The sequence below is a fragment of the Periplaneta americana genome, chromosome 11 (genome assembly GCF_040183065.1).
Source record: "Periplaneta americana isolate PAMFEO1 chromosome 11, P.americana_PAMFEO1_priV1, whole genome shotgun sequence".
Classification (NCBI taxonomy): domain Eukaryota; kingdom Metazoa; phylum Arthropoda; class Insecta; order Blattodea; family Blattidae; genus Periplaneta; species Periplaneta americana.
The window spans coordinates 133,858,107-133,875,198 of record NC_091127.1 but is presented as its reverse complement, the minus strand read 5'-3'; the positions used below and the strand labels follow the sequence as shown (position 1 = coordinate 133,875,198).

Here is a 17,092-nt window from a genome sequence, read left to right as displayed (position 1 = left end):
TCATTGTAGCGGTTATAGAAATAAATTAAAATATACTTGTAGGTAATTTTTAATAATAAGTTAATAATAGATAAATAATCAAATAAATGCATTTATAGTAAGAAAAGGGAGAAAAGGGCAACGTAAAACTGTAACGTTTCAATCACAAAGGTATAATTCGTACAGATTTACTTTCAAAATAAAGATAGATTTAACACATTTAAAAAGGCATTCTACTAACATTTCCGGTCTCTGATAATCATGAATATGAGTAGTGTTTTTTTTTGCATTCTATTATAACTAAACATAAATATGAACTAATAATAGAAGAAATGCGACTTACTTTTGTAGGCCCATGGTTTTCCTGCATTTAAACTTTCGTTGTAGAAGCGGATGTGTGTCTGACACAATTCGGACTTTGGCCACGCTGAAATGGACGTGGGCATTTTCTCCATAGCGTTCATCAGCCGCTCGAAATGAAAGTCTCCATAGCCTGTCGGTGATGCCAACGCCTGGTTGAACAGTGACTCGTGTAAGAGCCCGCAGATAACGAGGACGACCACATACATGTTGCACCTGACAGTGTTCGCTAGTAACTACAGGTCCCAGTGCAACCGTCCGCCTTATATCACTTAGAGTATGTGCCCGATAAGCGTTCATTTCACTTTGCGACTGTAACCTTGACCTAATTTTAATCGCACATTGGTTCTGATATTGCTGATTAGCCAATCTTAGTAGTTCTTGTTTACGATACTACTTTGAAAATTTCAGAACATCAATGAATGTAGTCGGCCACCGGTCACAATAGTTCATAATATACGGATGTAGTGAGTATGTTGCATGCGGCCTGACGGTAGGCGCCATTGCTAAGAATTTGAAAAAAAAAAAAAAACAAACAAAAAAAAAAAAACAAATATTTATGCGGATAAAACTTCAGTTGTTTCGATCATTCATTTAGAATTTAGATAGAAAAGAATTATCATTATATATTTATAGCCCGTCGAGTTAGCACTGTGGTAGCGTGTCTGCTTCCAGACTAGAGTTCGAATCCCGGCGGGGTCAGAGATTTTTCTTGTTAAATTTCCACTTCTAAATTTCTAATCAATGAATTGTGCACCAATATGCCTGGGTTAAATTCCAATTCTCTCCGCAGTACATATGAAGGGAAGGCATATGTCACTGTTGATTCTGATTCGTCCGTAGGATGGGGACGTTAAGCCTCGCGGCCTCCTTGGTGGTATTCGACAGGAGTAGGCTATGTGCCGGCACCGGGTTTTGCCTTCTCCCTGCCTCACCATCATCATCCTTACCCATGTCCACATCATCATGTCAGTGCGTCTGGCCGCGAAACCAGGTGGCCCGTGTTCGATTCCCGGTCGGGGCAAGTTACCTGGTTGAGGTTTTTTCCGGGGTTTTCCCCTCAACCCAATACGAGCAAATGCTGGGTAACTTTCGGTGCTGGACCCCGGACTCATTTCACCAGCATTATCACCTTCATTTCATTCAGATGCTAAATAACCTAGATTTTGATACAGCGTCGTAAAATAACCCAATAAAATTTAAAAAAAAATCCTCACCCATTCCCTAGACTACACTTACACGAATACTTAACATACGCTCACCCTAGTACACGACATAACTCTTCACAGATACACATCATGCATAACGTGGCCCGCCGATGTGGTGTGCAATTTGTAAATTGGTCACTGTCCTGCCATCTATCCGCAGCATGCGGAACCCGAATCACGCAAAGTGAAGTGTGTAGGCATTAGACACATTTATTTATTTGTCCGTCCGTCCATCTATTTATATATTTAACTAATGCAAATGAAATATGTTTGAATATTCAAAATTTTTAACATATAACGAAGATCCTCCGTCTTGATGCAAATAGAGCAATAGCAATTATTATGGCTACAAATTCAGATGGCCCGACTTAAATTCTCAATAACAAAGTGACGATTTTTCTGCCCGTCACAACCTCCTGAGTCCTGCGAGTATAGTATAGTGTAGTGTAGTGTAGTATAGTATAGTATAGTATAGTATAGTGTATAGTATAGTATATATATATATATATATATATATATATATATATATATATATATATATATATACTTCGTACATAATTATGATGTAAGATGTATGTGCAGAGACCCGAAGTATAGTATAATATACCTCCATTTGTACCCTAAATGTACCCTATAGATTTTTTTCAGCATTTTTCATGTCAGTTACTTTTTTTGAAGTGTAGAATTATATTGAACTTTAAAAATAAAACAACAAATATCTCAGGACTCAGGAGGTTAAATCTATCTCTGTTATCATGCTTACCTTACCTACCTGCTTACCTACCATCACCTTTAGCTTTTCTTTACGAAGATTCTTACACTTAAGCACGCTTTGGCCCATTGTGCGCCCTATATCTGTGGTGTTTGGTCAGAACATAACTCCAAAACCCCATTTCCTCTTATCTACACCTACTGATGGCTACGTAGAAGCTACAGAAAAACACGAGCATGTACGTATATTAAACAGTGCCCTAATGTATGTTATTTTAATTCACAATCGTATGTAAACTAGAATTCTGATTTTAAGGAAAAATGAAAACAAAAATGCTCGTATCCCTAAACAGCTTTTTTTGGAGAAGTTGTCATGTTCTGACCAAACACCACAGATTTATTTTTATTTTAGTAGGTTATTTTACGACGTTTTATCAACATCTTAGGTTATTTAGCGTCTGAATGAGATGGTGATAATGCCGGTGAAATGAGTCCGGGGTCCAGCACCGAAAGTTACCCAGCATTTACTCATATTGGGTTAAGGGAAAACCCCGGAAAAAGCCTCAACCAGGTAACTTGCCCCGATCGGGAATCGAACCCGGGCCACGTGGTTTCGCGACCAGACGCGCTAGCCGTTACTCCACAGGTGTGGACGCACCACAGATAAATGTGATGATTGTCCAAATCAAACAGGTGGTCTGGGTGGTATTCGTGAATCCGACGCTGACAGGAGCTCCAAGCCATTCCTGATCTGCCAACGCTGACAGATGGGCCATCAAACATCAGCCCCTGAAAGAGCCAGGCCCCATTCTCATACGAGTAGTCTGACAAACACTAGGCTGCGAAGTTTCAAGCTCTTCTTCTTGATCTGCTTCGAAAACCCATACGAACCCCAAGACTTCAGATCAGCCTATTTTTACTATTGCAGATGATAGATGAAGTGAGAGGGAGATCTACAGTAATTTTGGGATGATAGAAGGAAATAGAAGTACCCCGAGAGAAATCCTTTACAATGTCTGTATATGCACCACAAATTCCATCACGATCTGGCCTAGGATCGGATCCGGGCCGCCTGGATTGAAGACCAGCGTGGTAGCATTTGAGCCACAGATGAGACTAGAATCACCTCTACCATACGACTAGAGTGCTCTACTATTTGTGAATACCCTATGTTTCACCTCGGTGAAGACGGAACGTGCGCTATAAAAATATGTTTATGATGACCATTTAAGTAAATCAATGTGTTTTTTCATGCAATGTATTGTGAAAGCCAAATGCACAAACAGAAAGAAATAAGTTAGCCAGAGACAAGAAGAACAGGCAAAAAAAAAAAAAAAAAAAAACTGAATTGGATTGGTTCGCCAATTTAGAGTAATCATGTAACTGCCGTTACAGGAGGCCCGTTTCCTTATTGAATTCTAAGTTCTCTGTTTTTATAATTAGGGGGCGGATGTTGTTGAAAAGTCATCTTCTTATTTTTCACATTAGGACGATGCCTATTAATATTGAAATCCTTTCTATGTTAATATCAACGTAAAAATATTTCTTGTATTGAATTTTTTTCATTTTTTGACATTTTTGAACTAATAGGTCATTTTTATATGTTTTTCGGCATTTATTGGTCATTTTTAATACCTTTAAAAACTTTTAGATCATGCATTTTACGTTCTTCTTTACCGATAGGTCTGTTTAATCAATTTCTAAGCAAATAGGTCAGTAGTAATTACCTACTGAATAAGTGAATAACAGTGAAGTTTGAGTTTTGTAGTTTGGAATAGATTCTATAGTCCATCCCTCATTCCACTGAGGGCTTCATTTCACACAACGGAAGTAATATAAAATGCTTGACAACAGCTTAGTTTAAGTGAGGGCTTTGACCACTACTGTTCTTTTGCGGTACGACGGTGTCTTTAGAATTTATGTTTGGAAGGGGGAAAGCTTTCACCATGTACTGGACAGGACGTGGTTCGGAAGGGATGTCTACTGTAGTAGACAGTATTTTTAACACAAATATTGCAAGAATGCATGCTGCACCCACAATTTGTTTTGTCATTCACACTCCCTCATCTGGAAGGTCTGGTAACAAAAGTGAAGCGCGGAAGGAGGAGGAGATAGAGAATGAAGGCACTGACATGGACCACCCCTGGTTGAAACATATTGTAAACCCTCATTAAAATCTATAGTTTTCCCCTAAAATCTTCATTTTGTTGCACGTTCTTTTCCTTCATCTTAGCAAAATTCCAGGAAGTTTCCTCTTCTCTGCAGGGCAGTCATTGAAACAAGGTGACTGGTTTTTAAGAAGTTGTGGTGCGAGTACGGTGAATAATATTTAAATGTCATTTTCTTTTAGTTGTATGTCATTTTTCCATTAGTTTAAGGGCATTTTAATGATCATTTTAAGTAATTTTTTAGGTCATCAACATCCGCCCCTACTTATAATTAATAATTATGAAAGAATTTCATCACACCTGACTGAAGTATCCGCACAGTCTACTATATACAGTCACGAAGCTTGAGTTTTGAGGGTGCTAGAAACAATAGACTGTGACGGTACTATTTTGCATTGCCTTTAATGAGGCGATATTAGCGATCGTAGTGGTGAGCAACTATCTAATGTTTGCATATTTACTACGTATTGAGCTTCGCGACTGTGTATGTAGACTGTGGTATCCGTCTTACTAAATTAATCAGAGCCAAATTACATAACACCGTCCACTCTAGTGAAGTCCGTGAGAGATATTTTTACTGAATAGCATATTTGATGTTGTTGAGCAGCAACCTCGTACGTATGTCAAAATATTGCATTTTACAGGAGAGCGAAGAAACATTTTAATATCTTGATAACGAACAAATATCTGACATACGAGTGTATTTAAATATCTTCCTGTAAAGTTTGTATCCATGCCTGGACATAAAATATGTTTGCAGAACTTTCGGAAAAACAGGGTTTATCACGTACGACGCAATCGACTGCCCACATCTTCCACGGCAAGTCTACCGCATACGCCTAGCACAGTTGTCGCGTCACGGCCGCCTTCTCCCCCTGAGTTGTGCGTAAACTAAGAAGTAATGTGACTAGATTAAGCGTATATTTATTTATAGAAGGTGCCCTCTGCTGCTAGAGAAGCCTGACAACTTTTGAACAAGTTATTAAGCACTTTAATTTCTGCTGCCGAAGTTGTTGAATTCGCAATCATTGAAATGCTAAACGAGGCAACGATTTTCTGGGACCTGTTTCTAAGGTCGCTCCTATCTCGTCTAATTTTTCCTCGGTTAGAACGCTTGGTTTTCTAGTTTTCTTTATGTTTAACCCGGACCCAGTCTCTTTGGGCCGTATTCATATACATTCTTAGCGCGAGCTTTCGGTGGATGATCAGCGAACTAACGTTTTTCGTGTTCATAAACCAGTGTCAGCGATACGATATGATATGAATCCTGTTTAGCACGCTCGTAGCCCGGGCTAGGGAAATATCTAGGAATAGCACCCATAATATTTTTCTAATAATCTGCATATCGTCGATTTATTGGGAACATGTACGCTGGGAAATTTCTGACATTCCACATACGACTCTGTTCTTGCATAGTTTAACACAGTGGTCGTCAGCTCTCGCTGAAATGTGCAAAGGGTACCGTCGTGCAGCAGGAAGAAGTAGAGAGCATACCCGCTAGTAGCTACGAGTGCACCATGGTGCACTGTGTTCTCTGCGGGTAAGAACCGATAGCCCCAGGGTGCTCTGTGCTGACGACCACTGGTTTAACACTATAAACACTCGTTGCTCCGTATTGTATGACATAGTGAACGATATTACACACAATAAGAATAAAAAAAACGTGTACTTAATCACACAGCAAACAAAACTGAACGAGACTGAGTAAAGCGCACTATTCACAGCTAAGGCGCCTGCAATACTAATATTATTACGAGAAACGGAGGAGGCCTCCAGCTGCGCAGGTGAGTACAGCCTTCCTGCCAAGCTAATGTTCTTAGAGCAACGCCCGAGACCTCGAGTTGCGTCGTCGTGAGAAACTCGTTACTTTCTTTATAGCAGCGATGTCAAGGTCAAGAGCACGTGAACGGTTCTGCGTGAGATCAAGCACTCACTGGTTGCAATGAATCTATTCTGCAGACAGCAGCAGAGAATAAGAAGGGGTGAACAAAGTGAAGTCTATTGGCCTGTCACTGCATGATGAATTAAATTGTGTTTAAATAATAGATAACGTGTTACATTCATACAAAACAACAAATCAGAATATGCTTTGTAGAGTGTACCTCTTTAGTAAATGCAATGAATTATAAAATAGCAGGCTACAATAAATAATAAACATAGCTTCTCCTTAACTTATATAGTTTCAGATAATAGCTGGAATATAATTAATTTTTATATAATTATCTAATAATCCAACTAGTATAAAAATATTGTTTTCCTGTTGTAAACTTACTAATACAAAAGTGAAAGAAATTACAGGATATTGTGCATACGGAAAAATGAAATAATAGGATTGGAACAAATAATAAACGTAGTATATTTTTTATCTTAGAGATTTTAGATAAAGAGGCCTACCTAATTAAATGCTATGTAACTGTTACACACTTAATAATGTACTTATTATATGAACAGCACATTTCTAGAAACAAATTTAAATTCCTGATTTTTCGTCTAATACAGAAGTGTTTCTTCTTGCTTTACCCGACACCAACCTTCTTATGTCCGGCGAAATTGTTTCCTGCACAATGACGTAGCATAGCACCCTTATTGTCTTCTGATAATCTTTGTAACTTATTAGTCTTGGTTTTGTGAAGTTCATGAGTGAGGAAAATTTCTCACATACGTGCTTACTGCCAAATAATTTGCCCGCAAATATTCTGGATATATTTCCAGGCAAAGCGAATTTTCAACGTGACTCTCTTAACGCAATTCAAAGAACCTGGAGAGAACTTTTCCTCGGCTTAACCACTGAAAATCTATAGACACAATTTTTTAGACAGAATTCATAAGGAGTCTACGCAATTAGGATCCATACATTTGTACTTTATTCTGTAAACTTATATGCAATGCAGCGCATCTAAACATATATTTATCACTATTTAATGTGAATAAAACAACAAAATTTCAATATATCATTATATACAGTAGTGGCAAAAGAAACAGGACCGACGGAATAATCAAAGTCCCCGAAATGAGCCACTGCTCATGTCACGCCCGCATTCACAAGATAGCGAGTAATCTATTGAAATTGTTGTAGTTTCGAATGTTGACGTAGCCCATTTCGAAAGCCATTAGAAAATAAGCTGGTAAAATTCATGTCCTGGGAATAATAAGTTAATTAAGTAGTGAAATATCTCTGCAATCGAAAAGTAATGGGAATAAATTTTAATAAGGAACAAAAAAAGTTTCCTTCCCAGGCAGGATTCGAACCACGAAAGTCTTATTTATCAGTCTATCGTGTCTCTGGAGTAAACAAGGCTCTGAAATCAGCTACAAGGGTCGGTCCCGTTTTTTTTGCCACTACTGCATATCAATTAATAATTTCAGGCGTTTCACATTGCTCCTCTTCGTAAGTAAATGCATTCCATATATCAAAGTACATTTTCGTATCTTTCACTCATAAAAAGTCAGGAGTCCAGTCAGTCTAAAACTTACTGAATGGCATCTTCCTCAATGTATAATGTACAAGCCTTGAGTTCATCAGTGACTTTACCTGCGTGCCGTACATCCTCTCAACAGCGCATACGGGCGATGCGGCACGCTTGCGCTCTCGTTGATATCACTGCTTTATAGGAATAAGGTGAAATCTCATTTCGATCATTTTTTTTACATTCGAGGTTGCTGTTCAACACCATCTAACATCTTAAACCATCCATTATGTAAACAACAAACTTGTAGTTGAGAAACCAATGCTGTAGGCATGCAGTTACAATAGAAATTAAAGAATTTGGTCACTCCCTGAATAACGTATGTAATATTAAATAATACTAATAAATAATTACAGAAATTAGAGAACAACATTCGTTATGTCTAAAACTATAAGATATATTTTTACTGAGAATGTAATAAACAATACATTTTATCAACGAAACGTTCAGTGACCTAAATATGTCAAAACAATGCTGATATGATATTGATTGTAAGTATATATTATCCTCATTAAGATTTCATTTATTTATTTTCGACACTTCTTAACCTTGCAAGTGCTCTGCCAGTGAAATAAATTCACTCTTCTTCTTCTTCTTCTTCTTGTTCTTCTTCTTCTAGGCTTATCAACCTATTCCACCAGGTAGGGAATCGCTCCATCTCTTTTTTAGGTCTTCCAGAGCTTCTTCTCCCTCTTGGCACTCCATTTCTTACTCTTCTTACTAGTCGACTCGATGGCATGCGTTCAACATGCTTATCCAATTCATCCCTTCTTCTAGCAATCCACTTCTCAATAGGCTGAATATTGCAGATACTCGTATCTCTAATTTCTGTATTTCGTATTCTATCCAATTTGGTTTTACCTGTTATACTTCTTAAAACTTTCATTTCTGTTACATTCATCATTTGTTTTGTTTTTGTTGTGTCTGATCTAGTTTCCACAGCATAAGTCATGATTGGCCTCACCACTGTTTTATATATTCTGGTTTTCGTTTCTCTTCTTAAATATTTATTTTTCCAGATGTAACTATTGAGATATCCTGAAACAGCTGTTGCCTTATTAACTTGATCCCTCACTTCTTCCTTTAAACATCCATCAATTGTTATCTTTGCTACTAGGTAGTTAAAACTCATTACCTAATCTAGTACATGTTGATTTAATTGTAGTTAACATCTTAACGGTTATTTATTTACTGTTAAAACTTTTGATTTTTATGCACTTATACTCATTCCATATTTGTCACAAGCTATTGAAAAACAGTCTGACAAAATTTGTAGGTTACGTTCTGAATTGCTAATTAGAACATCATCATCTGCATAAGCAACTAAATTCATTTCTCCTGTATCCATTAAGTATCTCTGCTTGTCTCTTACTTCTTGTATGTTAAAGTTCATTAAAATATTAAAAAGTAGTGGATTGAGTGAGTCTTCTTATCTGATACCTTTATTTAATGTAATTTCTTGTGTCAATGTTCTATTTTAATCTTTGCCTTATTTCCTATGTATATGTCTTGTATTAATGAAATTAATCCATTAGATACGTTTACTTTATCTAAAATTTATAAAATGATATGTAATTGCATATTATCAAATGCCTTATTTAGATCTATAAAACAATAAAATGCAGGTTTATTATATTCAAGTGCTTTTTCTGCAATCTGATGAATAATAAAAATTGCATCTGTATAGGAACGACTTCTGCGAAATCCTTGTTGTTCTTCACTTAACGTGATAATTGCAGTTAATTTCAGAGTTATTATTTTGGTTGTTAGTTTTAAACTTGGAGCATTAAAGTAAATAGAGAGGGTGTTCAATACTACTCTACCGGATGAATGTGGCACCAAAATAACAGCTCTCTCAGATCAGCTGATCTCGGGCAAAAACATTACACAGTATGCTGTACGTATATGCAGTTTATTACAATGATTGTGGATATGACAGCATATCCTAGAATGTATTAAGATAAAAAAATGTTTCGGTAGATCCTAATTGAACAAGTGTCTTGCTTTAATTGCTTGTTTTGTAATAAAACATGAAATAACTTAAAGATAAACCTGCTATTAATGTCTTATGAACGTATAGGATACTTTTACTGTCGACGTTTTAGTAAGGAAATTGAAGTTAGAAGTTACTGAAAATATATTAACTAAGACTGAAACGAAGGAGTTGACAAAAGAAAGGACAATATTGTTTAAAAAAATTAATCATGGCAATTTCTTTACGACATTAATTGATAGTACTTTGCATTTCTTAGGGCCGTATTCATAAACGAGACTTTGGACGAAGACTTTCCAAAGTCGACTTTCGTAGTAAAGTTTAACTTTGTTGAAATTCCTATTCAAGGACAATACTTCTGAGACTTTGACTTTGACTTCGGTAAGTCGAGATTTGATGATCTTGTTCTAATGTTGGCAATCACAATCATGGCCTTCTAAACTAATTAAATTAATAGATAGTTGAAATAGAGTAGGCATTGCCACAATCAAAGCCGCCTTTTGAGACACAAATCAATTAAACAATTGAACATCGGTACATGTTAAGCGATTGTTAGCCATTTTTACAGCTTTACATAAGAATAATAATCGTGGGCTTAGTGTGAAACTAACGTAAGTACAAAAATTGATATTTTTAGATCTTTACACCAATCGATAATAATTCGTTCTTCTATTTGGTCATAAAAATCGTAACTCAGTTCCGAACAGTCTTGTACTCTTATATAATGCAATAAAATTCGTAACTACAAAACATGATGGTATAGTTCCTGAAATAGGCCTAGTATTACCTGTTAAGAATTTTGTAGTGAATGAAACATCGACTGTAATTATGTTAAGTTCACATTAAGCCCTCGAATTATTTCATTATAAAGTAATTTTATTCTGAAGATACGGAAGATAAGATACCATTAATGACAAACTGTGAAAGAGACATATTATCCTGCTGATAGTTGGCAGAGTTATTCCCTGCATGTCTGCAGAAACTACTTGAAAATTAATTGAAATCAATATGCAGAAAATATTATTATGACGACTGCAGGATTAAACATTAACTGCATATCCAACTGTATAAACTATCCTCTATAGAATTAAATAGTCAAATTAATATTAAGCCATTAATTACCTGTAGCGTAAAATCGCGATGAAATAAGAAATTGAATTATTGGTGGAATAGATAATCCTCTTTCATTATTATTCATCAATGAATGTTGAAAAATGACGAGGATATCTAATACGGTCTCTTTATCAATTAATATGTACCTTTATTTGAATTTATTATCTATATCTAATAATATGCTAAGGAACATGCGCAACTTTAATAATCTCCTGGATGTCCTCAATATTCTCGGAAAATTCAACAATTCCCAAATATCAGCCATTTTCATTATGTCCACGAACGAAAGTCAAAGTCAAAGTCTAGATTTTCGGCGACTTCGAAGTAAAGTCATGATTGAAGTTTACTTTCGTCAAAGTGTCGACTGTGAATAGGAAAATGGCGACTTTGTACTTTCCAAAGTCAACTTTGGTCCATAGTCTCGTCTATGAATACGACCCTGTCTGACAAGTACCCTTCATTTGGGGGGAATGAAAACATAGATTATGTAACTTTTATTGATCTGAAAACTGTAATAGTGTGAGAAAGTTGTGTCATACAGAAATATTAAATATAATACCGGTAGTTTTGATTTTGTGATTAACATCTTGACGGCTCTACCGAGCCTTATATTTTAGAAATTATTCCTAAGTTCGGCAAGTTTATTTGCTAGTAAAACTGGAATATAGGCCTACCGTGTCTTTATATAATACTTTAATTCGCAGATTAATAAAATACATAATTATGTAATCCCATAAAAATAAATAGGTAACAAAGTGGCAGCTGCTTATACAAAGAGTAATGGGAAAGAACATGATTTTTCGCTCTTTAGCATAAAATGAATGCTTGAAAAAATGTAACGAAACATGTTAACCCATTATGTTTCAGAGTTTTAAAATTCCCTCGGTAATTATACGTAGGTAACAATGAAACTGGATGTCTTGTAAATTATAATTAAATCCTCACAATAGACCTTATAACTAAATATAAAATAATAATAGTAATAATAATAATAATAATAATAATAATAATAGGCTAGGTAGTGTTAAAATGAAAGCTTACAAATGAAATCATGATACAATAATTATTATTTATATAAAACTAGAGGAAAATAATATTTCTACGTTATGTCACATAAATTGGATATTTATACTGGAATAAAAACAATTTAAATAACAGTGTAGGCCTAACATTTTTTTTATTTTTATACAATGTGTTCTGGTTTTGTTTCAAACCTGGATAAAACTGCTCTTCAAACAATTCATGTCCTTATAAATTATCTATGTTTTTTACCCATAGTGAAAGTGGAAACTTCAGTCACAAGCTTCGTGCACCTATTAACTAGCTCAGTGTGACAAGGAAATAAAGAAAGCCCCAACGCCGAAATTTCTAGATCATTGAGCAGCATTTCGATGCCATTTTCTTGATATAGTTTTGAAAATTGGTGGTGCTGTAATTCAATTTTCAGCTAAACCAGCACTTAGGTAGTTCCCTTTGTACTCAGTTTATACACCTTGCATATTCGAATCTGAGAAAGGTTAGGTTTGGTTAGTTTAGGCTTTTGTTATGACTTGCATATACGATCAACTGCATATCCACAAAAAAAATCCTTCTAAATGAAACTATTTTCACTTCCAAAATCACGCGAACTACCTCAACGCTAGTTTCACCTAGATAACTTTCAGTTCATCCATAGACGTATAGCCAAGGTGGGGGGGGGGAGACGAGCGGGTGCAATTATATGTCATTACCATTTCTACAATTTAATAGGATACTGTAGTTACTTTGTTGAAATAATCTGAGACGTATTGAAGATTCGATTGCAAAACAGTAACAGGAACACGAAACGAATAGGGTAATTTGGTAACTTGAAGTAAGCCTAGGCCTATTTGTTTTTCTGTATTTGAATTCTTAAGCGCATTCGATAAACACACACAAATATGCTCCTTTTTAAAGATAAATTGCTGGCAGTAAGGAAATCGTACACGCACTGAAGTTTTCCGAAATAAACATAATTAAATAACACTATCGCGCTTTAATACATTGCAGTGAGGTTATTAATATGCATCAAGTGTAACCACCTACGAAATATTATCGCTATTTATAACTTTTTTGTGCCAAAATCAATCCAAAACACTCATATTCCATTAGACATACATTGGCCTTTCTATATGCCATATCACTTCTGCCCTAGATCAGCTGATCGCACTCTGGTGCCACTATCCAGCAAGCCTTGCCCCTTCTATCTATTTTATGTTCGAAGGTTTTAAACACGTATTCAATAATGTTATACGTCTATAGTTTTGTGGTTTCTATCTCCTTTTTTAAACATAGGTATAATGATTCCTAACTTCCATTCTTCTAGTATTTGATTATATTGAAAAATCTGCTGCATTAAAAGTGTTATTTCGGAAATCAATTCTGTGGCACCATATTTTAACATTTCATTTACTATTTCATCGGGTCCAGCCGATTTACGATTTTTAAGTTTTTTAATAGTTTGCGTTATTTCTTCTTTATTAGTCTCAATTACTATTTTAATATTATCTCCTTTGTTGAAAACAAAACAATGTTCTTATTTATCATGATATAGTCCTACGCAAAACCCTATTTTTATTCTTTCCTTTTTGGCGGCGAGAAGGGGTTTCGCACGAATTCACATCTCTGATTTATCCATCACTGCATACCGTCTTTTGATTGTCTCTCGTTGCATACTTTAAAATTTAAATACTTTACATTAAACTTAGCTTCGTAATTTTTATACATTCAGAACAAGATTGATTAGAAAAACTTGTTACTGGTCAACATTCTAAGTTTAACGATACACAGGTTATTCGCCGTAGATAAAAGAATGTTGGGACAATGACGTAATGAGATTGACTGCAGAGACGGAAGCACTCTGAGTAGGATCCGTTTACTATGTACGAATAAACATTATAAGTATGTACCTGGTTCCGTGAATGAATCTGATCTGAATGATAGGAACATTATCGTTTACTTTTCCTCATATGTTCAGGAGTGAAATCAGTAATTAAGTTATTAAAATGTAAACATTCTCCTATCCCAGGTGAAATAAAAAAAAATAATTCTAAAGAATATAACCTCAATACTGAATGTTATATCACTAAATATATCATAATTACTCATAAACCATTGTTTTTAATAGTCGGCCTCGGTAGCGTAGTTGGTATAGCCCTGGCTTTTTATGCTCGAGGTTGCGGGTTCGATACCGGCCCAGGTCAATGGCATTTAAGTGTGTTTAAATGCTACAAGCTTATGTTAGTAGATTTACTGGCATGTAAAAGAACTCTTGCGGGACAAAATTCCGGCACCCGGCGACGCTGATATAACCTCTGCAGTTGCGAGCGTCGTTAAATAAACTATCATTTAGAATTTTTGTTGTAATATTCCTAATAAATGTGGCTTTCAGGTAGAAAGTCAGTCAGTAGAGCATTCGTGCGCTAAGCGAAGGGTCCCGGGATCAATACCCGGCCCGGAACAATTTTTCCCTTGAAATTATTCAAGCTTGCTTCACAGGGAGCTTCTACCTCAGGTATGCTCAAAATTGTAAAAGCGCCGATTACACGGATGATACTGCACTGCATAACACACACAGTGTAGGGACTGGGCTCCGCAGCTACATTGCATCGTACTGTACATTGCAGCACCGCCAGTGGCATAGTTCTTAACTCTTACAAATACGGGTAATAAACTGAATTTGAAAATGAAAAGAGTATACACTGTAATATTCAGTTATTACATTATTTATTACACAGTAATTAATATATTTATGCTATTATTATATCATAGATAATGTTATTTTCATATTTCACCACACATTGCGGTCTATTCAACATGTGCATTCTTTTCTGCAAGTAATAGGAAATCTATTTCCAACGAATTTACTGCAATGCGCAGCTTCAAAAGATGCTCATCTGTTAATCGGGATCTATGTTTCGATTTAGTAAACTTCATTCTCGAAAATAATTTTATTTTTCGCACACATATGTCAGGCAAAGGTAGCTAACATAGTGGCAGCGAATAAGCTCATCTTGGGATATTTCGTTTTGTTCATTTTTCTAATAATTCTATTCTTGTCAAGTCATATTTCTGAATTTAGTTCAGAATTCTACGTTACTTTGTAGATCAATTAACTCGTCCTGGAACTGCACTCTCACGAATTGTACTAAATTTACTATGAAAGGATTAACAAAAAGATTAATATCACTCTCCATACGTTCAAAATCACTAAATCTATATTCTGTGAATTCACATTTGAGCTGTTCCAGTAGGCTACAGAGATATAATTAGCTATATTTTGATCAGGCACCATACATCTCTTTACAAGTTAACCATCCGTGAAGGGTTTTAGTGCCTTAGCTAATTCCCAACGTACTACATAACTTGCTCCTAAACACAGACTCTGAATTGTTCGACTCTCTTCAATGTTTGACCTTTCATTAAGTGCTTTCAATTCTTGAAGCTGTAGTGCACGTTGCACCCCTGAAAAATTATTTTATCAAAACATGTATTTCTGCTGGAATAAAATCACTACACTAATAATAATAATAATAATAATAATAATAATAATAATAATAATAGTAATGGGCCTAATAATAAAAATAATAATAGTAATATTAATAATAATAATAATAATAGTAATAGGCCTAATAATAAATATAATAATAACAATAATAATGATAATAATAATAACGTTGGTATATAAATACATATTACAGAAAACAGCATGTTCTGGGTGGCAGACCCTATAATGTTGTTTTATGTTGCTCAGTAGTATTCCTGACAGTACCTTACAATATAGTAAACATTTAATGTTTTCACCGAACGCACAACAGAAATAGTGTTCCTCTCACGCTGTACGGAGTGATCGTTTGTCATTGTCCCGCTCTGTTCGTACGTTTACTACTGTAAGTACTTGAACTGCTTTCCGCAGTCATCCGTCGAGCTTCGAACGAGGAACAGCACGCTCTACATTCCAAGGTTGTGATTACAGAACGTAATCGGGAGTCAGAGAATGAGCATACCTGTTCTACCTGAAAGCCAGATTTGCATGACGATGATGATTCATATTCGTATTCATATTCATATTCATATTCATATTCATATTCATATTCATATTCATATCCTTTATTGGCCCGAAGGTACAATAGTACAAGAGGCCTCGTCAATGTAATAATATAAAATACAATGTGTCAATATTAATGACGATGACGATGAAAATTAGTTTGAAAAATTCTCATCTACAATATATGCGCACATTAATATTCTACCGAAATCTATCACTGTAGCTATGTTCTTCTAAACTCTCTTCTCGTATTTCTTTTTCTTCTGTATACTGTGTGTTTTGTTTTTGGTATTTCTGTAAATTCTCTTCCCGTAGAAATGAGAATTCTAGCGAAGAACTTTGTTTTCATTAGCCCTAGGAAAAATTCTACTATCCAGACTGTGTACTCGGCTTATCAGTGGCATCGATCGTCAAAGCCTGGTTCGCATTGCCTTCTTCAGCAGATTGATTTTTCGAAATGTTGATTGTTTCAGCCCCTGCGGTCCTCTTCGCTCCATCTGGAACATAAAAACTATATGATTGCAAGTTGATGAAGTTATTTTGCATTTTTGTTTTACATGATTAGAAAGCGAAATTATTGCGTTAATGGAAAAATCAGTGACTGAACTTTAACGGCAATACAGGCCTACTATTTCGAGACGATTTTCTGAATTGTTATATTAAGGAGGCTCATACATCTACCCTGAGCTGCGAGCATGCATTTTTCTTAATTAACATCATTTGTGGAACTATTTTACACAGATCAGAAAATTTTTTCACGCTAATAGAACATCCCTTCTTTCTTTTTATTTATTGGGTTATTTTACGACGTTGTATCAACATCTCAGGTTAGTTAGTTTCTGAATGAGATGAAGGTGATAATGCCGGTGAAATTAGAGTCCGGTGTCCAGCACCGATAGTTACCCAGCATTTGCTCATTGGGTTGAAGGTAAGCCCCGGAAAAACCTCAACCAGGTAACTTGCCCCGACCGGAATTCGAACCCGGCCACCTGGTTTCGCGATCAGACGCGCTAACCGTTACTTCACAG

At 35.7% G+C, this 17,092-nt stretch overlaps 2 protein-coding genes across 3 annotated transcripts in view; both read right to left on the bottom strand.

Moving 5' to 3' along the window:
* The window catches only part of LOC138709353 (nose resistant to fluoxetine protein 6-like), a 65,853-nt gene extending 65,266 nt beyond the window's left edge, over positions 1-587 (bottom strand). The window contains exon 1 of the mRNA XM_069840065.1: positions 323-587. Coding sequence (XP_069696166.1) covers positions 323-548 — 226 coding nt within the window. The 5' untranslated portion in view covers positions 549-587. The remainder of the gene's footprint in view (positions 1-322) is intronic.
* Positions 588-16,110: 15,523 nt separating this feature from the next.
* The window catches only part of LOC138709351 (nose resistant to fluoxetine protein 6-like), a 63,459-nt gene continuing 62,477 nt past the window's right edge, over positions 16,111-17,092 (bottom strand). For both annotated transcript variants that reach the window (XM_069840063.1, XM_069840062.1), the window contains one exon: positions 16,111-16,561. In XM_069840063.1, coding sequence (XP_069696164.1) covers positions 16,475-16,561 — 87 coding nt within the window. In that variant the 3' untranslated portion in view covers positions 16,111-16,474. The remainder of the gene's footprint in view (positions 16,562-17,092) is intronic.